This window comes from Cyprinus carpio, chromosome A16 (assembly GCF_018340385.1).
Source record: "Cyprinus carpio isolate SPL01 chromosome A16, ASM1834038v1, whole genome shotgun sequence".
In the NCBI taxonomy this organism is placed as follows: domain Eukaryota; kingdom Metazoa; phylum Chordata; class Actinopteri; order Cypriniformes; family Cyprinidae; genus Cyprinus; species Cyprinus carpio.
The window spans coordinates 19,868,755-19,891,084 of record NC_056587.1 but is presented as its reverse complement, the minus strand read 5'-3'; the positions used below and the strand labels follow the sequence as shown (position 1 = coordinate 19,891,084).

At 32.8% G+C, this 22,330-nt stretch overlaps 1 protein-coding gene across 3 annotated transcripts in view; it reads left to right on the top strand.

Annotated features, from left to right (window-relative positions):
- Positions 1-22,330, top strand: part of csmd3a (CUB and Sushi multiple domains 3a) — a 227,044-nt gene that overhangs the window by 134,337 nt on the left and 70,377 nt on the right. For 2 of the 3 annotated variants that reach the window (XM_042773197.1, XM_042773195.1), the window contains exons 32-40: positions 3,260-3,373; positions 4,139-4,234; positions 4,769-4,972; positions 13,713-13,837; positions 14,707-14,803; positions 16,590-16,694; positions 17,880-17,998; positions 19,719-19,788; positions 22,210-22,326. In XM_042773197.1, coding sequence (XP_042629131.1) covers positions 3,260-3,373; positions 4,139-4,234; positions 4,769-4,972; positions 13,713-13,837; positions 14,707-14,803; positions 16,590-16,694; positions 17,880-17,998; positions 19,719-19,788; positions 22,210-22,326 — 1,047 coding nt within the window. The remainder of the gene's footprint in view (positions 1-3,259; positions 3,374-4,138; positions 4,235-4,768; positions 4,973-13,712; positions 13,838-14,706; positions 14,804-16,589; positions 16,695-17,879; positions 17,999-19,718; positions 19,789-22,209; positions 22,327-22,330) is intronic. The other variant, XM_042773196.1, reaches the window with a different exon arrangement.

Sequence of the window (22,330 nt, the reverse complement as noted above, 5' to 3'; positions counted from 1 at the left end):
CTCAGATCATTTTGACTGGTCCTGCATTGTGTTAAATTTCCCAGTCCTCGGGATGGAAATGTCCAACCAGACGGCATGTGTGACCTCCGTTCAGAGCATGTGAAGAATAATGTTACTTATTTGACATTGTGTGAAGATCAAACACCACATGGTTCTTGTATAACAAACAACAGAAGAGCCAATTAGTCAGCAGCCTTTGTGTCTGTCAGAATTAATCGTGCAGTGAATGCATGATATTGATTTGTTGACTAATATCCTGTACCTGTATTATAATAAGATTGGATAAGCTTGCCAGACCACATGCCCGAAAGGGACTTTGGCATCTCATTCGCTGAAATATTAATTCCAGGAGTCACACACTCCCACTGAGGGCTTGTTATTGACTGCTGGTAATAGATGTGGCTAGAAAAGGAGCTGATATATGAGTTGTAAATAGTAAAAACACAATGCGACAAGTAGTTTGTCTGTCCACAGTAAACATGTGTGACGTGAGACAGCTGATCAATCAATAAATAAGATTACAGTTACACTTATAACTACTAACTTGTCATAGTACAAAGAATTAAAAAAAAACTGTATCATTAATTAAATAAATTTCTGTATTTTGTTATTTTTTCATTACATTAAATTACAGTAATGAATACTTACTAAACTTTGTTTTTTTATAATTTTAATTTGATGTTTAATTGTTGAACTGCAGATATTCCTCCATATACTTGTTATTCAAATTAATACATATTGGGGATGATGAGCATATATTAAAATATTTATAAAAATAAGGAAAATGGTTGTGTAAAAATATTTAAGCAAACTTAAAATGCCCGAGGATGGGAATTTATACTATAGCTAAGATGTGTCTGATAATGAATATTAATTAGTTTCATGACAATGCAGTCCAGGAAGTTCACCTAGCGATGTTGAACATAACCATATTAATATTCATGAGACGAAGCCATGTGAATATGTCAATGAGCGAACTTGTGATTTTTAAACTAGTGGATGATAAGATGGGTGAAAAATCCCATAGACTTTGGAGAAGAAACCTGAAGCCTGATATATAAATATATACAGTATATACTTTATTTTATTAAATAAATGCAGCCTTGGTGAGCAGAAAAAAACATGGAGTTTTCCAAGCATTTTTTAAAGAAGTAAAATACATTTAAGGATAATGTTTTATTTTAGATTATTTATAAAGTTTTATTTTCTTTTTTTTCTTTTTTTTTCAGGTGTTTTTTTTTTTTTTTACTTGTATTTTGAATTTTGCATTTCTTTTAGGGTTGTCAGTAAAATTAGTGGATAATGTCCCAATGCTGAGCTGCCAGTACTTTTCTCTGTTATTTTACAGATTTTTTTTCTTACAGTGTACAGTCTTTTGTGTGAGTTGACTGCTGATCTTTGCTTTACCTCCCCAGGTTAACTTCATGTATTGCTGAAATTGACTTAATATGTGCTGTTGCTTTAAAAACGAAACAAATGTGCAACTACCGTACTGCGTCCAATTGCAGGAAATATATTTCTTTCAAATTCCTGAAAGTAGAAAGAGCAAGCAAGTTTGATAGTGAATTATTCATAGAAAATGTCAAACATATGGCGCTGTTTTTTTCACCTTGTGCTCTGGCATCTATCGTGTTTTATCATCTGTCTAATGTGCGGCGATTGCCTGAAGGCAGGCTCTGTTGTGAGGCCCTCGGGTGAACCAGATTCACTTACTCTCTTTAAAGTTTGAGTATCAACTCCTCTCCTGTTTTATAGCTTTATTTAGAGTTGCAAAATTAATTTATTACATTTCCCTCTAGAAGTCTGAATCTCTTGTTAGGGCTTTTGTTCTGTGACTTCGGTAGAGTTGGTTACTGCTAAATTCAATAAGTGATGATTGTGTTGGGAGCACTGCTATAAGGGGGGACAGAAATATGTGCTTTATTGTTGAAGGTGTCATATACTGGAAGTTTTATTAGCTCTAGGACTACTTGACTACGAGGTCCCTTTGAACACCATTTCTGTTATGCCTTCATCCCATAGAACAGCCATCACAAATAAGATGTATGATATATCAATTGCATTTCTGAATGAATGAATGAATGAATAGTGTTATCATATACATTAATTGTAATAAAATGTATATTATTTTATTGTGAAGAAAAAAAATCAGTGCATTGTTAATAAATTAGTTTATTTGGTTGCTTGTTATTATTTTATATTAATAGAAATACTCCTTCTCCAAATAAATAAATTGTATTACATTTTGAACATACATTTCGAAATACTAATTTAGCTAGACATAATTAGCTAGACAAATATGACTGATATTTTAAAATTACTACTGGGAAGAATAAACATTTAATTATCATGCATTATTAATTAAATGTATCTCTTTGATTTATTTGGTTATTTTTGTTATTTTGAAAATGTTTTTTTTTTATAATATGAATGCTTTTTCTATGAATAAATAAACACACACACACACACACACACACACACACACACACACACACACACACACACACACACAAATAAATAAATAGGCAGAGATCTCCATATGAACTTGAACATGTCTCATCAAACTCTTTCACAAATGACCCATCCACATTCATCTATTACTGCATGTCAGCAGTTAAAGGATAAGTTTGCAGATTTTCCACCAGCATTGTACTGTTACAGTGTCAGTAATTAAATTAACAATATGTATTATTTTTCAGTTACCTGCACCACAATATCCTGTTTATTTGCCAGCAGATTTTTTGACAGCTATAATTTTATAGAACCTACAAATCGTGCCTCTGCATGTTTACATCCCTACTCACGCATATTCTGATGGAGCCCAGTGCATCGTGGGTGTTGAAGTTTTACTACCTTTTTTTATTTTTATTTATTTATTTTTGCTACAGCCATTTTTATCTTATTCATGTAGTGCTGATTTAAAAAAAAAAAGGAAAGGAACTTTTATTAAACCCTCACCTTGCCAGCGGTGACTTACCACTTTAACTCGTTTGGTCTACATCTATTATAAAGTAAATAAGGTCATGTTTGATTTCAAGCTGACTCGATTTCATTCTATGAAAGAACAACGTCTCAGCATAAAAATCTTCCTTTGGGAGGGACGCCAACTGATAAAAAATAATCTGTAGAGATACTGACCTGCAAAGATATAAATACACTGTAACCAGGTCTTATATGCTAAAGCAAATGAATTATGGCCAGTAAACAACAGTGGAGGTTTTTGTTTTTAAGAAGTTCTTTCCTCTGTCTCTCACTACAGTTCTCTTCGGCCAGTTTATGTTCTTCCAGACGACCCCTAATGATATGCTTGAGATCTTTGACGGGCCCTCGACAGAGTCTCCGCTCCTCACCTCTGCCCACAGCTCTCACTCTGGTAAAAGGCTTTGTTTACCGTCACCGCGTGAGACCAACTAAAGGCACGTCTGCTGAGACGAGATAACATTGAACTACATGAAGGACTACCGCAGTCAGATCTCATTCCCAAAACGGCTCTGCTGCACTGAATGTTGTGTTGTTGTTAATTGTTAATTTAATATAATATAATATTTTATAAATGCTCATTTAAAATGTAATAAAGTAATAGTTTAGTAATCTAGTAAAATCTAAATATAAAAAATAAAATGTGATAAAATGTTGTTGTTGTTATAATATTTAATAGATATACTAAATATTAAATCACATAATAAACATTAAATTAAAATGGCAAATTAATGCGGTCACCCTAATTTATTAATGTTCTATCGCATTATATTATATTATATTATATTATATTATATTATATTATATTATATTATATTATATTATATTATATTATATTATATTATATTATATTATAAAACTGTTCATAATTATAAGTGACATTAAAGTTAATTTTTGTCAATTTCATTTTTCACTTAAATTATGCTGATACTGTATGTAATATCATTTGTATTAAAGTAGAAAAGGATGCAATCCACACATTTTCACTTTTGGAGCGCTGTTGTTGGTGTACTGAAAACACATGATTTCCTTTAACCGTGTTGATGTGGCAGCACTCAGCAGACGTATTAATGGTCTCATTTATGCCATTGCTGTAGCTGTAGAGAGATAACAGAACTGCTTTTCTTTTCCTCATCTCCTCAAATTTCTCTTTTGATAGGAGAGCCTTTGCCACTGAGCTCTGCCAATGAAATCACCATCAGGTTCAAAACCGAGGGACCAAACACAGCTAAAGGTTTTCATTTTGTGTATCAAGGTATGTACTTCTTGACTAATCACTTAAGTCTATGGCTATGTTGGAAAAGATTACTTCCGTACTACTCATGCTATTTTTGCAGTGTGCAGTATGTACCTTTTTCTGTATTTGAATAACTCTGTTAAGTTCTGTATTAATTAACGCTGAATGCATAATTGTGTGGATTAATGTATTTCATGATGCAATGTGCTAATCTTCTTTTTCTAGTGTAACAAATATACTACAAACAATATATATATTGTAGTTTATGTAAAATATCTAATGATAAATGGACACTTCAAAGCAGCATACTATAGTTTAAAATCTTTTGTGTTTTATTTTATTAGAATGATTTTTAATACAACATATGTATTCAGTATAGTGTATACTGCAACACTTCTCGCCAATTTTTTTTTTTAATAAAAAGGGCTGCATTTAAAAATACAGTAAAAACATAATATTGTGGAATATTATTACTATTTACAATAACTGTATTCTCTTTGAGAAAAAAAAAAAAAAAAAAAACACAACATTTTTCTTCTTGCATTTCTGCAGCTGTTCCAAGGACCAGCGCTTCCCAGTGCAGCTCCGTGCCCGAGCCTCGTTATGGGAAGCGCATTGGGAATGACTTTGGACTGGGCACGGTGGTGCTTTTCGAGTGTAACCCAGGTTACACTCTGCATGGTGCCAGTGCCATCAGGTGTGAGGCAGTGCCCAACTCACTGGCCCAATGGAACGGCACTGTGCCAACATGTGTCGGTATGTACACCCCCACACGTCTGTCTGCTCAATACTGCCCCCTGCTGCTGGGGAAGACCTGTGGCATTGACGTCAGCTATGACCAGATGATGCTTAATGAGGTGCCCTTGCAAGGCAGAATTTTAGGCGCATCCCAGGCTGTTCCAAAATGATTATGCAGTCTTCTAAAATGCCTAATTTTATCCAGATTTTAAGGCAGTATTGCATACACTCATGGAGAAGACAATCCCATAATGCACTGCAAAAGAGCTCAGCAAAAAGTGAGAGAAATGTTGATTAGACAAATCTTGAATTAAATATATAAAATAGATGTTTATATTATCTATATTCATACAATTAATCAGATAATATACTTTCATCAGAGTGTGTTTTTAATGAAATTAAGGAAAATGTAATTTTATATTTGACTGTGTTACTTAAGTAAATTTGTAAATTAATAGTGTTTATTAATTTTCATATTAGTATTTGTATCTCCAAATTAATCAAATATGATAAACTTTAATTAAATTTCTTATTTTCTATTTATAATATTTTTAATATTATCAATATAATATAATACTGTATATTTTAAATGAAATTAAGTAAAAGTTAATTTATTTGAAATGTTACTGTATTACTTAAATTATTGAATAATAGTATTTATTAGTTTTATATTAGTATTTATAAATTTATATTGTTATATCAATATGTAATAACTAATACATTAATAACAATGAAATACATTTATCCAAATTAATCATAGATTATATACTTTAATTGTTTAATGTATTTATTATTATAATATAATATAATATAATATAATATAATATAATATAATATAATATAATATAATATAATATAATATAATATATGTATTTAAATAATTTTTTTGTTTTACATTTTAGATGTTACTAGATTGCTAAAGTTTTACTTAAGTTATTATTTAACATTTATGAATTTATATATATATATATATACTGTAAATATATATTAACCTATTGAAATATATAACATCAAAATAAATAAATGTTTTATTTTACCTATTTATTATTTGAGTGTGCTGTGAATTTTTATGCTTGATTATTAAGTAATTAGATTATCATGATCTTTGCCTAGCAACATGTTAATGCTGAATTTTTATTGAAATAGATTATTGAATCTGCAGCGTGCTTCGCGTGAGGAGCACTATTTGTATGAGTTTTTGCATTTGTAGAGCGTTCCAGATAAGTCACCTATCTAGTTCCATGGTGGTTTGGATGCTGGTCCTTAGAAGTCACTGACTGTGCTGTGCAACCAAGCCGGAGAGATTCGAGGGGGTTTTATTAAAAATAAATGTGCTGGGAGCTAATGGATAAAGGAGCGTTCACACAGTGTGGAGGCCCCCGTGAAATGCAATTTCAAGTAAATGTGAATCTCGGGTAAATCTCTTGATGCAAGTTGACAGAATACTTTCCTTCTAACCGTATCCTCATGCAATTTAATAGAAATGCTCCTATGAGAGAATCAACAGGCGACAGAAGCAGAGCCACCATCCTTACTCTCTCACAAACCAAACAATGCGGCATCATTTTCTCAGCGTATAGCACAAATAGTCATGATTTTGAATTACAGTCAGAATCATAGCGTTTTTTCTTCTGATATTTTGTCATCATCATTTTTCACCTTCACTCTTATCCTTGGAATGAATTTACTTTTTTTGTTGTTGTTTTTTTTTTGATGCCTTACATTGAGATTTCTATGCACAGTAAATGGCTTCTTCACATGTGAAATAAGTATATGCATCTTCCTAATGATAAAATCACTGTATCGATCAGCCTCACATTCATAACCAATAGTTCACCCCATGATGGCCTTTTTCTTCAGTAGAACTGTAAAGATTGGTGATTCATTAAATGCAATTCAGTGGCTTCCATTACACTGAGAGTCAAAAAATGCATATCAGGCAACACAAAATTAATAACCGTTGCTTCTGATGATATATTGAGGGCTTATGATGCAAATTGATCAGTCTATGCAAGAAACTAAACATTATTTACAATATTATTACCTATAATCTAACGGTCTGGAGTGATGTCTGGTTTGACAAACGAATCAGTCTTTAGTATTGGTTCTGTTTAGTGAACTAGTTGAAACAGTTCACCAAATTGGACTGAACTGACCTGAAATAGTTTGTGACTCAAGTAGCACAGATCTACAAGTTACTCAATCTGAACTCACTTCTGGATGCCTCACAATCACTCCAACTCAAAATGAGCCAAAATACCAGCGTACCTGATCCTGTGATGAATTAACTCATTCAGTGCTCCAGTTCCTCCAACAGTCACTGAACCGAGAAAACAGTTCGACTCGGACCAAAGAGTGCTGATATGCGTATGCATGAACCAAGCACTTGAATGAAGGCATGAAAGTTTTTATGCTTTTTCATGGTTTATGTAAAAAGGTTAGTTGATTAAGACTAGTTTATTCACTTTATATGCTTTAGACATGTAAAACCTTGATGTTTCACATCATTATTGGGTGCTGTAATAATGTAATTGCATGTATGTTACATCTTTGTGTGACTGTGTAAACTAACTGGTGAATCAGTTAATTTGAACGAGTTTATTGAAATGAACTGTCTGAAAGAATCAGTTCAAGGAAAAGTATCAAACTTTGTTTGCCTGAGGCTCTGGATTACAGGTAATAGTGTTGTAAATAATGTTCAGTTTCTTGCACAGACCGATTGCTTCGCTTCATAAGGCCTCAATATATCGTCAGGAGCCACGGGTAATACTTTTGTCTTGCCTGTATATGCTTCTTTTTGACTCTCAAGTGACAGTAGCTGCTGACTTGCATTTCATGAATCACCAAGGACCACAGTTTCAGCTAAAAATCATCTTTACTGTTTTACTGAAGCAAAAAAGTCATCTTGGATGGCTTGAGGGTGAATAAATGAATACAGAGTTCTGGCATGAAACTCTAGATGGTGCAGTCCAATAGGTCTAACTCAATCTGACCTAATGACATCATTATCACATGGCACAGCTGATTAGTTTTCTCCTGTATCAGTAGCCAATGAGCTCACTGCTCAATTTTCAAATACCTGGCTTTTGTTTGCTGTAGCAGTCCGCAGCACACTTCAGAAACCCTCCACCTTCCCCAGCTCCACCTGTATATCTGCTACGAGGTGATTCATGTATGCTATGGGGTTATTCATATGTGTTATATGTGCAGCAGAAATATTTTCTACATGTTGACAGCAGCATGTTGTGGATGTATTGGCAGTAGCAAGTCTCGCTACTTGCTCTACAGCAGCAGCAGTGTGGCAGATCTGTTCCACCAAGACCAAATACATTAACATTGTCATGTATATTACCATGCCAATCCCTCCGAGAGTTGTCATGACAGAAATAGCAAGTTGCATTTTTGAGTGAACAATCCCTTTAATAACCAATGAAAAGTTTCAATTTATAACTCCTAGAAATTAGCAACTGAAAAGAATCAAATCCTTCTCTTCCGTGAGGTCTTGTGCGGTGTTGCTGTAAGAGGGTAAATCAAACGCTGCACCTCTGACAGTAACACCTGTTATCATCGATTATTTCCGCTAAAGGGAAAAGCCTCAGTGAATCACCAGCAGTTTTATATTCACTTTTAAAGTGTGTGGGTTTTGCACACAGGGTTGCTGTTGGTAACCGCTTCACGTAATTCTTTTATTTATTTATTTATTTATTTTATTTTTATTTTTTTGCTGCAGGTCCATGTGTCCATTACTGGATTCACATCTGTCACTTTATGTCATGTCTCCTGAAACTGTTTTTAAAATAACATGCACACACATTGTTTTTGGGATGTTTTGATGCTCATTATTCAGCAGCTAATGTCATGGCCCAGCACACAGTCTTCTGACATGTAGGAGGCACGGGTTCAGACATGTTGGGTCCCATTCTGCCTCCATTCCAGCCTTTTATTAGGGGTAATAATAGGCAGATCTATTTTGACACGTGTGCTGTCACCTGTCAGTCACACACGGGTGGTGAATAGAGTTGGTACCAGCACTGCAGAAACACTGGTATCATTGGCATCATTTTAGTATTAAACAGATGTAATAATAGCAATCTTTCTGTAGCATTGTAAAATCGGGGAAGTTGTGGCCTAGTGGTTAGAGAGTTTGACTCCTAACCCTAAGGTTGTGGGTTTGAGTCTCGGGCCGGCAATACCTCGACTGAGGTGCCCTTGAGCAAGGCACCGAACCCCCAACTGGTCCCCGGGCGCCGCAGCATAAATGGCTTCCCACTGCTCTGGGTGTGTGTTCACGGTGTGTGTGTGTTCACTGCTGTGTGTGTGCACTTTGGATGGGTAAAATGCAGAGCACGAATTCTGAGTATGTGTCACCATGTACGTCACGTCACGTCACACTAATACTGAGCATTGTTGCTGAAGTAAGAAAAGGTAAAAAAAATACCTCTATAAAGATGAATACTAATTAATTATATATTTAGAACATTAATCTTAATATAATAATTAGAGATAATTATTGTATATGATAATTATTTTGTATATTTAATAGATCTAAAATAATAATAAAATAATTGTATTAAAATATTATAGTTATATTTTATTAATTTATCTAAAGTGGTATTTTAATATTATTTAACTATGCAATTAGAGCATTAATCTAAATTATAGTGACAACAATTTATTTTTTTAATCTAATATTTCTAGGTATTATTAATATTCTGTATTTACTTTCTCATTTAAAATAGAAAACTAATAATTAAATTACGATCTTAAAATTGTAATATTATATTGTTAATAAAATAATTTAGTATATATATTATTTAATCTAATAATATAACGATTACATGAAAATTAGAATTTTATTAAAATATTAAATTATTTTATTATATTTCTAATAAATCAGAATCATTCTGCAATTATATTACTACTAAAAATTAATTCTGCATTATTCTGCATTATTTTAAATCAGTGATAGCATACATTTTTTCATTTCAATTTATTTTATTTAGTATTTACTAATCTAAAAGTTGAAAACTAAAAAATAATATTAATAAGATTATAAAATTCGAATAAAATCATTTTAATAAAATAGTAATTAAATTGAAATATAGTTTTATTAATTTTATATTATATTATATTACTAAAAATACTAATTCTGCAATTAGAGCATTAATTTTAGTATTTACTTATCTAAAATAAAATAACTAAATTGAAATTGAAAATGAAATGTATTTTTGCTAAAATATGTTCTATTCTATTATATTACTAATAATGCTAATTAATTCTGCAATTATATTATATTAGTAATAATTAAAATTAATTGTGGAATTGGAGCATTAATCTAAAATAGGGTGACAGCATTATATTTTCATTTCACATGCTGCTATGCTTAGTAAATAAACTGTGCATCCATGGACAAAAAAAAAGAGCCAGTAAAATGAAGACTTATATAGTGCAGCATTAATGATGTGGTCTGAGTCCAGCATTGCTAGCAAACCAAATGACGCGCTTGTACTAGCCATGATCAAGTGTTAACATTAGCTTTTACCCACATGTGTGTTACTCTGTTGATAGCCTCTCCTCATGTTGCATTGATTTACATGAAATTGCTCTCTGCCCCGAGTGACGTGCTCATCCTCTCTTTCAGCGCTGGCTGCTAATGATGACATTAACGTAGCTGGAAACCTTTTTGATTATAGTGGGGGCGTGAGAGCGTATGGGATTTCACCTGCGGAATATAGATGTGCTCCAAATGGAAGTCAACTAAATAATTGCGTAGATTTAACCATGATCTTCCAGGCAACCGAAAGGAGAATAAAGAAGGAAAAGGCTAAAGCACGAACGGATGTGTGACTTTTTTCTTTTGCACGGTACAAAAGCGACAACGTGCCGCCTGGAGGTGCACCTGGCGATTGAACAAAGTGATTAACTCAGGCCTCCTGATCGCCTCGGTGTCTTTGACAGATAGAGTCAAATACTGCCTGTGAAGACAGAACGCCCTTGCGGTAGTTAACATCCAGAGAGGATTCGCGCTTGTTGATAGCTACACAAAAGGTGCTGAGCACAATGTCTGGCGAAGTCTCAACAAGCAAATAAAAATTGCTTTACTGAGCCCTCCAAAGGTGACAAAGAATGCCAGGCTTGCCAGAAGATTAATTTCTCGTCCTTTCAATTTATTCCAGTTAGAGTGTTTTTTCTCCTCAGCTTTTGTTCTTTGCTGACGCTTGTGTGCTTTGAATGTTTTGAAAGAGTTATGAAAAAGGAAAATTGAAGTCATTTAAAATGACGTGTTTCTGGTCAATTAGAAAGCACAATCCAGTAATTGTAAACATACAGCAGCAGTAATTTAACATACGTTATGAGTCCTTGGGATCTTTGTCACTGACTGATGATGAAAAGGTTATGCTTTGCAAGTTCTCAAGAAGGCATAAATTAATCTAGTGCAATAAATCACTTTCTTAATCAGTGTTTTGTCATGTTTTCTAGTAAACATAAAGCATCTTTAGATCAAGATAAATCAGTAAGTAGTTTTATATCTTAACTTAAATGTATTTTCTTACCCTGTTTCCAGATTGTGTTGACGTTTTAAGCATAAATTTGACAAAATATTCTTGTGCTTAAGACAGATAAAACTATTTGCCAGTGTGGAAAGAAAACATTGTAATCTTTTGTGATGCAGCTTATCAAAGAAGTTTCTCATTTTTATGATGTTTAAATGCTTTCACAGAAAAAAACATACTAATTACAGAAATGTTTTGCACTTTTTCATTCACTTATACTCCAACAGAGACCAGTGCCTTGATGGTTTATGTAAGTGAATAGTTCGCCCAAAAATAAATATCATCATTCCAAACCTGTATGAATATCTTTTATTCCGCTGAACAGAAAAGTTGTGTTTTTTACCGTTATGTTGGACACTATTTTTAATGTTATGATACAAATATAATAGGGCAAAATGTCAAAAAAAATAAAAAAAACACCATAGCAGTATCTTAAAATTTCAAGTCTTATGATGCCATATGATAGATTTCTAATTATTACTATGCATTACTATTTATATATATATAATTCAATAATAAAAATATATATATATATATTGACACCCACTCAATGGAAGAATTCATTACAGTTTGTGAAAAAATTAGTGATGTCTGATTTGTGATTGAATCATTCTTTTGAGTTTGATTCTTTGATTCAGTTCACAAGAGCAGTCTGAATGATTCATTCACAAATTTAACTGATTCAGCTCTTGAATTGACTTACTAACTCAACAGTCCGGTCACAATGGTTAAGTCCATTGCATTTTCATTAAATAATCATTTAATTTCAGGCCGGTTCATCATTGTAAAAGTATTGCATGACTTGGAATATAGTACATGATTCATATAGACTGCTTTAATGTTATTTTAATGATGCTTTTTGTTATCATTTAAAACTTAAAAAAAAAAAAAACACCCATGAAATATTCCTCTTGTGCTCAGCAGAAGAAAATCATATGGGTTCAAAAAAAGACCAATTTTGTTTTTGAGTGAATTATTCTTTTAAATGGTATACCTTGCAATGTCTAATAGCCATAGTTTTGTTTATCTGCTCAAGTGTCCAGTTTTACATAGATTGAATTAGTGTCTGTCGGCTGGCTGTGACCAAAAATATCATTATACTTGCGCTTAAGCTCGACAGCTCTTCAGAAGATAAGAGTTTCTTGCTGCTCAAAGGATTCCCTTCAGTGGGCTGAAATATGAGCGGAAACTTCAAATAGGAGGAGTACAGGGTTGAATAATTGAAAATTATGAATGCATAATGCCTTTTAAGCAGAGCAGGATGAAACCCATATAAAAGATGAAGGTCTCAGAGATTATGACCATGGCCACACCATACATGACACGGATCTGGAAGCAGTTCGTAACGTTCCCGAGACGTAATGCATGTAAAATAAGGTGCCTTTTTTTAATGCATAACTAGTCCATGTTATGTCCATGCTAGATTAAAGCAGATGCCGCGACATGTACTGTATTAACATTAATGTGTGCACCTGGTAATGACGTCCCACTGGAGTTGGGTAAAGATGGACCGACCCAGTTGATTGTTGGCTGGTTGCTTCAGCAAGAGCATCATTAAAAGTAGTCCGTTCTCACATAGTGCTTTTGAAAACAGCTCGTTTTAGAATAGAAGATATTATACAGTAGCTGCAAGGTCATCAATAATGTAGTTGTGCAACAAAAAGAATGCATTATTTTAGTGGTTGTTGTTGTTGGTCAGATATCCCCTCAATGTTTTGCATAAAAAAAGTTTAAAGGTTTTTAAATTGCTCTTTTAAAGCATTTTGGCTTGTCACTCACCATTGTTATTATTATTATTAGTTTTCTTTATTTTATTTGTTTTATAATTTTTGTCAGAGGGCTTTACTTGATTTATTTCTCTACCATGTTTAGTGCTGAGAAAACATTCAAATGGATTGTGAAAATGTTTCATGTTGTATTCATGTCAAATTTATATCTGACTATACTTTTTATCTGTTAAGGTGCTCTTAAAATACTATTATTATTATTTTTTTTAAATACTTGTAATTATTTATTTTATTTTAGAATTCTTTACATAATCACATTAATATTTGTAATCTGTTTTTATCTTTGTAGTTATTTATTTTATTATATATTTATCTTTCCATATCGTTTGGCTAAGAAAGGCCTTGTTTACTTGATTTTGTTTGTTGTGCCTCTGTGCCATGTTTAGTCTGTCTTTTTTCCTGAAATCTGTCTTTCAGTTCCGTGTGGAGGAGTTCTGACCACGCGCCGCGGGACCATTCTGTCTCCGGGTTACCCCGATCCCTATGACAACCATCTGAACTGTGTTTGGAAGGTCTTTGTGCCGGAGGGAACTGGAATCCAAGTGAGACAAAACTATTTATTTATTTGTTTATTTTTGTAGCATCATCTGAAAAACAGTGTGGATTATGATTAGTAGAAGTGTGTTTGATTACTTAATGCTTGCAAGGGGATACAAATATCATCAAGGGAATCCAATTATTATCTGCTTTGCTTTATTTACTGAATAGGCTGTTACATTTTTGTACATTCGGCTATTACAAGTTTTAAGCAGGTAATACTGCATTTTATAGTGATGCAATATGTTATACGGAGAAAAATTGTATCGATACATTAATGGTTAACCAATATGGGTTTTTAATGGCTGATATCTAATGTACAGCAGAGGTTCTCAATTAGTTTTGCTTTACATTTGGACATCAAACAAAGTACCAGGATTGTTAAGCATTATACTGCTTACAATATGCAAAATTATTAACATGATATAAACTGAATAGTGTAAATACAAAAACATCAATGTGCATAAATGTGATTCATCATCCAAACAAATGGAACAAATGTTGATTTAACATTAGTCATATTACCAATATGTCTGATTGAATATAGAGCCTTTGATGTCAACAGCAAAAGAGATGAGAGGTGTTTTCTCCTCATTTTAAAGATTTATAAGCCTATTTAAGTATTGCATGTTTATATAATTATTTGTACTTATATACTTATTTACATACTTATCAGACCATGGCTTGTTTTAATTTAGATTTATACAATATTTATTTATTTATTTATTTATTTATTATTGAAATTAACATTTAAATATGACATATTTCACTCAAAAATGTAGTTGACTCAAAACTAGATAAAAATATTCAAAAACAAAGTATTTTATATATTTTATAATATTTTTTGTGTATTTTTTATTTATTTTTTCTGTAGATTACAGTTGTGACTTTTTCCACCGAACACAATTGGGACTCACTAGACTTTTACGATGGTGTCGACAGCAATGCTCCACGACTAGGGAGCTATTCGGGTAAGATGGAAACCATCTATTTTTCTCCCTGAATTTGATACTCTTTTCCAAATAACCCAAGCACACCATGTTGACTTTTATATATTCTGCAAATACAACTATTGCGCAGTCACCCCTGGTGTTGTGTGGTGTTTTTACACACTCTAGTCAGTCTGAAGAAACTCGATGTATCACATCTGCGAAATAAAACTAGTTTTTGTAACCTCATGCCGGCTGGCTTTCATCTAGAAATTTGTTTTGTCATCCAAAGCATATCAATATTTGAGCTGTTGTGGGATATCATGGATCAGCTCCGAGTGGCAGAGTTTCCCTGGTGAGGCTCTTGGTATGAGTAGGAGACAGAATGATATCAGTGCTGCACCGAGGACTCGAAAAGGCAGAGCCCTCAGAATTTTTTTTTTTTTTTTTTAGTAGTCTGTTGATATTTATCAATTTATTTATTTTACTTTTTACATTATTTTTTATTATTTTTCTATATCTCTTGTTTTCATATTTTTTTGGCAGAAGTGAAAGAATTATTTTCTGCCATATTTTATATTTTATTTAATGTATTTGTTTATTTATTTTACTTATTACATTATTTTTCTATTTTTTTCATTTTTGTTTTGTTAGTTTTTAACCCCCCCCCCCCCCCACACACACAAAATGCAAAGCGCTTAGAAAAAAAATATATTTTTTCATTTTTATTCTATTTTATTTCAATTTTATTTTATTTTATTTTACTTTAAATTTTTGTATAAATTTGTTTATTTGTTTGTTTTTTTCTTGCATTTTTTATTATTATTTTTATTGTTTGTTGTGTGTGCCATGTTGACTTTTCTTTTGGTTTAGACTTTTTCTCTTACCATTTGCCACTGTATCCCCTCAACTATTTTCTTTTTATTTTCTATCATCTATCAATCTATCATCTGTTAGCTTTAGAAAGTCCTTTTTTTTCCTCTTGGTATAGAGTTTTACAGATTTTTGTTTTCTCTTTTTATAAGTTGGAGACACATTACGATATCAGTGTAGCGCTGATGACTTGAATTGGCAGAGCCCTCAGAAGTGAAAGACAGACATGAATTATTTGCCTGTGTATCCCCTCAACCGGGCACGAGCATCACATCAGCCACACAAAGCAAAATAAATAGGTGCCATCCCTCTCAGACAAAGCATTAAGTATTGTTGACAGTTTGACGTTTAATCTGATCGGAGGACAAATGAAAGATTTAAAGGAAGTTATGGGATTGAGATGCCTCATGCATAAAGAAGGTGAAATGGCCGTGGACAAAATCTGCTTTGATGCTCTTTGTGTGGCGTCATCGGTGGGAAATATGGGACCACCTCGGTCTAAATCCTCCCTGCGGTTAAGGCTGCAAGTGTAATGCCTGCCTCTATTCGTCACAACCTCTTTAGCACTGAACGTCAAGCGGCCGCTCAACAAATAGTCCATCATCGAGATTCCAGAGTGGCTGCAGAGCATCGCTCTGCTTGATGGAGGTCACCGCAGGTTCACAAAAGTGCAATAGGTCTGATCTGTCTTTTTTTGTGCCCAGCTGTAATTTTAAAAATGATTAAGTGGACCATGGCGAGGTGTGACCCAACTTTAGCGGCGACACCACTTCATCTGTAGACCTAGCAACTCGATAAAAACGCTGACAGTCATGACAGAGTTGAATGACAAAGCCTCGTGAAGGAATGTCAGTGTCATACCAGGATTGACTGCAGAGAGCTGTAAGAAACAATGTGCTGTTATTCCTGTACTGTCATGCAAATAAAAAATATTTTCTAATATAAATTCCTCTAGGAACCACGATTCCACCCCTGCTGAACACCACATCCAACAACCTGTTCCTCACCTTTCAGACTGACATGAGCATTTCTGGAGCTGGTTTTCACTTGGAATATACAGGTATGATGACTGTTCACCTCTGCAGTCAGAACACAAATCACGGTTTCCTATGGAAGCTTAATAAAAAAAAAAAAAAAAAAAGATAAATGTAAATATTTCACAATTCAGATTTTTTATTTCAATCCCGAGTTTATATCTCACAATTCAGATTTTTTTTTTATTGTAATTTTTGTAATTTTCTTGAAATTGACAGAAAAAGAAAATCATAATTGTGATGTTATTTATTTATTTATTTATTTTATCTGACAATTTTGACTACAGTTGACAACTCACAATTCTGAGAAGAAAAGTCTGAATTGAGAGAGAAAAACATTATGTGAGAGATAAAAAGTCACAATTATTATTATTATTATTATTTTTATTTCATGGCAGAAACAAGTTTTACTTTTATTGTGAGTTTATATCTCACAAGTATGACTTTTCTTATCCGAATTTAGAATTAAAGTCTGAGATATAAACTCACAATTGCAAGAAGAAAGTTAGAATTGTGAGATAAAATATTGCAATTACCATTTTTATTTTATTTATTTATTTATTATTCTGTGGCAGAAAAAAATCATTCAGTTCTGTATAAAATATATTTATTTTATTATTATTAAGCACAATACAAATTAGATCAAAAATATTAATAGTAAAAGCAATTGTATTATTATTAATATCACCGAAGTAATCATTATATCACAGTTCAAACTGCAATCATAATATTTACCAAAATAATCACAATATATTTTTTTGACAGCTCTAAACTGTTAATAAATGATTTAATAAAAACAAAAAACAATCAAAATAGAACTAAATCAAAATAATCAAAATAAAAAAAATATTATTTATATATAATCATAATGTCTTGTTTTCCTGCATATCATTGGACCACTGACCAACTTCAGAGAACTGTAAACATGTGAACGTGGTTTTAAACCAATCTTAGGTTAAAATCTCAGGGTTTACTTCAAGAAAATATTTGATGTCAAAGGTTTCAGCTAACAAAGAAATTTTGGGAAGCCCTGCCACAGGCGACCGCAAATGGAATGAATTTAACCTCAACATGAATCAAGCAACGATTTTTATGACTCATTTCTCTTGCGGGGCTCCTTTGCATCTTGCAGTGTAAATGCAAATCAATTTCCATTTGTGTTGGGGAACATTCACATTCTGACAAATAAAGAGAGTTTTCTGTGTCATAAGCAATAGGTTTGGACTCCTGCCCAGAACCTCAAACCCCGAGCAATGGTGTGAAAGTGGGCGACCGCTACTTCGTGGGTGATGTTGTCTCATTCCACTGTGAACAAGGATACACTCTAAAGGTGGGCGATTTCATATCATAATATGGCAGTGATAGCTTAGTGTTCTCAGCTTCAAATGCTCAGAGACATTTGGCAAGCTTTCTGGCTGCTCATTTTGGCATTTCGCCATTGTTGCTTGTGTAATTGGCAGTGCGTTAAACAGGTGACTGACTTTTAGAACATCTTTCAGAAGAGTGACATTCATTCAAACAGTGTTTGTTCAATTACGAGCACTCATATGTCCCAGGGGTTGATTTTTTTGTTTAACTTTTGTTTTTCTTTTTGAAGGATGCATTAAAATGTCTTTTTTTTTCTCCCTATGAATTTATTCATTTTTGCTACTTTCCAAATATTTTTTGTGCAAATGTTGTTGTTTTTACTCTTGTACCAGACTCAGACTTTTGATCTTAACATATCAAAATGCATCGTAGAATATTAACTACAATTTTTTAAATTATGATAATCTAAACAACTCAGCATTTCAGTATTTTTCATGTGAAAATGATTACGACTCTCTTTTAGTTCTTTCCCTTGTTTTTCCCCCAATTTTTCCGCAAGTTATTACTTTTTTCTGAAGTTAATCGAGTCATTGAAAAGCTTGAGACACAATATGATGCATGTGATGTGTGAAAAGAAAAAGGTTGCATTTGTGATACATTTTTTTGTCATTTACAGTTTGTAATTTTGTTAAATTAAGTGTGAAAATATTATTTGTGTGTTTTTAGGGTGCATGTGCTTACCATGTTCACAAATAAATTATGCAAATTATGTGAAAATAAATATTTTGTCAGTCAGTTAGTCAGTCATATTTATTTATAGAGCACATTTAAAAACAACAGCTTCTGGCCAAAGTGCTTTACAGAATTTAAGCATATAACAAAATACAAATGTTAACAGAACAGAGTGACAGATATTACACTACAGTTATGCCACTGTGCTTACTTATGACCATAAGCAACAGTAAATAAATATGTTTTAAGAAGAGACTTAAAATCAGCGTTATAAACAATTAGTTGTTTATTTATAATGCATGAAACACTAGCAATGAAATAAGCCTTAGCATGTTCAGAGTGTCATTTTTTTTTAGTTAAATTATTTTAAAAAGTGTGGATATAAATATTTAGTTGTGTATTTAGAGTTCATTAAATGCTATGAAAAATGTCATGTCTGAAGCTGCTTTTTGTAAAATTATGCAAAAAATCTGAAAATAATTATTTAGTTGTGTGTATTTAGAATGCACAAAACAATTGCTATGAAATTAACCTTAGCATCTTCACAATGTAATTTATATCTTTCTGCAATTTTGTATCATAATGCAAAACGTGTGAAAATATATTATTTCATTGTGTGTATTTAGAAGGCATAAAATGCATGCTATATGAAATTAGCTGCAGCGTATGTAAAATATAATTTTTACCAGAGTACTCTTATGATGCAGTGTATATACTGTTGGACATTAATAGATAAACTAGTGAAAGTTTGTGTTAAAAAAAAAAAGAAGAAAAGTTCAGAGGTGCCCGTTGTTGAAGAAGCACCTTAAAGTTCAGCGTTTGGTTTTCTGTTCTTCTGTGTGCTTTATTAGATTCATTCACAGTGCCAAGGTTTTGTTATTTTTGCTCTCATGTCTTACGTGGAAGAGCACATTGAATGATACATTTCCTATGAGTGATTCATCTTCCTTCGGAATTGGTGAGAGCTTCTTGGAAAAGTCAATATCTTTCTTTATTTCCACTCGTTGCAGGGAAGTGCATATATAACCTGCATGCCAGGGCCTGTCAGAAGATGGAACTACCCAGCACCCCTCTGTCTGGGTATGTTTTATTACCAGTCATTTCTCCACGTTTGGCCTTTTCATTGAGAGCATTACCACTGCTTTACTTCTCCGTAATCTCAGTTTCTCAAATTAGTGTCTCGCAACAACCTTATGTTCCTGTTAGTTGAGGAGTTTGTGCCGTTTCGTCTTATTTGATTTCAGTGTAGCAGCTGTTTCATCAGCGAGTGTACAGAGATCAGCTATGGTCTGTTAGAGCTCTGTTTAATCAAATGGACTATGAAAAGCTTTCTTCAGGCTAGATCTTTGAGGTCCTATTCAGTCTAATCTTCAGTCTTTTCATTGTCTCTTTTATTGAAATATATTAGCCTTAAACCCTTATTCCATGTCTCATAATTTCTTGTGGCTATAACACCATCGCTCACAAGTTTCTGGCCATCTAGCTAATGCTGTTCATCCAGAGCGACTTACAGTCCACTAATATCAGCGACAGACACTGCAGGTTAAGTGGCTGGTGCAACAATGCAAAAGGATGCACTTTACTTCATTATAGATATTATGGATGGTTTACTTCATTGTAGATAACTTCTAAAAAAAAGTTCTCTGCAATGTATGCAAATTTCAATACCATTGAAACAGACATAAAAAGTGACTTTAATATTATTATACAGTACTATAAAATGGCACTATTAAAATTCATGTCTTTTAAAACTATTTAATGGACCTAAGCTAACATTGTCTTTTTATTAACTAATGTTAACAAAGATTAATGAATTTTGACTGATAGCTTTTACTATGACTTTGACCATTTGAATCTGTTGATTATACTTTGATGTTTAAAAAATTGTGTTTTTAGCAATCCACTTGTAAATTATTTTAATTTTACTGTATTGAAGAACAATCTTAGAAGTCACAATTCATATTTTCACTGGAAATGTAATAGAAGCTAGAATTGCTCTAGGATTCTGGGAAAAGTAATTGTTCTTCCACCTGGATCCAGGAAATAAAAAACAATTGCATGTTAATACAAATTTTTGCAATTCTAGACATTTACTGTTCATATCATCTAATAATTTTGCAAACATGTTGAGTGTATTGTAACATGCATTTATTATTTATTTATTTATTTAATTTCATTCCATTTTAATTCTAATTTCTTAAATTTAGGAATTGAATTTGGATTTAAAGGATAAGCTCAGCTGAATTTACAATCATGAATTTGTGCTATTTCATCTTATTTGATTTTAGTGTTGCAGCTGTTTCATAACCATGGAATATAGAAATGTCACCTATGGATATACACAATTTATATCATCTGTTGCAAATATTCAGTGTGTATGGTGACATGTTTGTAATAACTGTTTTTCTAAAAGCATAAGGTGCATTTCCTGAATCCACAGTTCCAACGAACATGGGCAAACAGCTCTTGACCTGTGGTTCGAATCATAGTTTCTTGTTACTATGACATATTGACTTTAAATAGATCATGCATCTTAAATTCCGAAAATTAATTTGAATTTAAAAGTTAAGCTCAGTTGAGTTCAGAATGCTGAATTTGTGCTATTTCTTCTGATTTGATTTCATTGTTTCATACCAACCATAGAATATTGAAACATCATCTATAGACATTAACGATTTTTATCATCTATGTTAATGTAAATATATAGTGTGCACGATTTGTTTATATGGTACGTTTTCATACTGGACCGAACATTGAAATCATTTCATTTATTTGTTGTTTTTTTATTCAAATTTTATTCCTTTTTAATTCTTCTTCATTAAATTCAGTAATTGAATTTGGATTAAAAAAAAACCATAAAACTCAATCTAATTTAGACTCCGACAGCTGTTGCTGAAGAGTGACATTTGAAGTTTAACTGATCCAAACTCCTGCAGTGTAAACAGAAGATTCAATGTTCTCTATTGACATTTCAATTGTGGTTCTAAAGTACTGTAAATGGACATGGCGAGTCCAAGAGGCCATTCATTACACGTTTGCCAATAAGAAGAATGCAAACACAACCAAGCACACAGGGACATGTGCACGCACTCCAGAGTAAAATCAAGGAGATATTCTTACTTGCTTCAATATTGGTCTTTCAATCCCAGCGAGTTCTGGTGGTGTTCAGTTAAAAAGTCATTATGAGAAAATATAACCCATGTATCATTTTCTCCCAACCTCAAAATGAACATAGCGCATTTATTCCATTAGCATTTCTTATTGCACATCATTGCATTGTTATTTATTTGTACCAAGAACACAACGCTTTCTTATATGTGCAAATGAGTTCATTTAACATATCACTAGATTCTGTAATGGAGTTTGGACTTGATGAATATCTGTTTGATCATTTCTTATTGTTCTATTGAGTATCCATTCGTGGTGTTGCATTGTGTGAGAGACAGTATTCTGTACATGCCATCTTCACTGACTCTGTGCACGGCTGCTCTTGTCTTTTAGCCGAGTGCGGGGGATTCCTGTCAGACCTGAATGGAGTCATCCTAAGTCCCGGCTTTCCTGGAAATTACCCCAGTGGGCTTGACTGCAACTGGACAGTTAAACTTCCTGTTGGCTTTGGTCT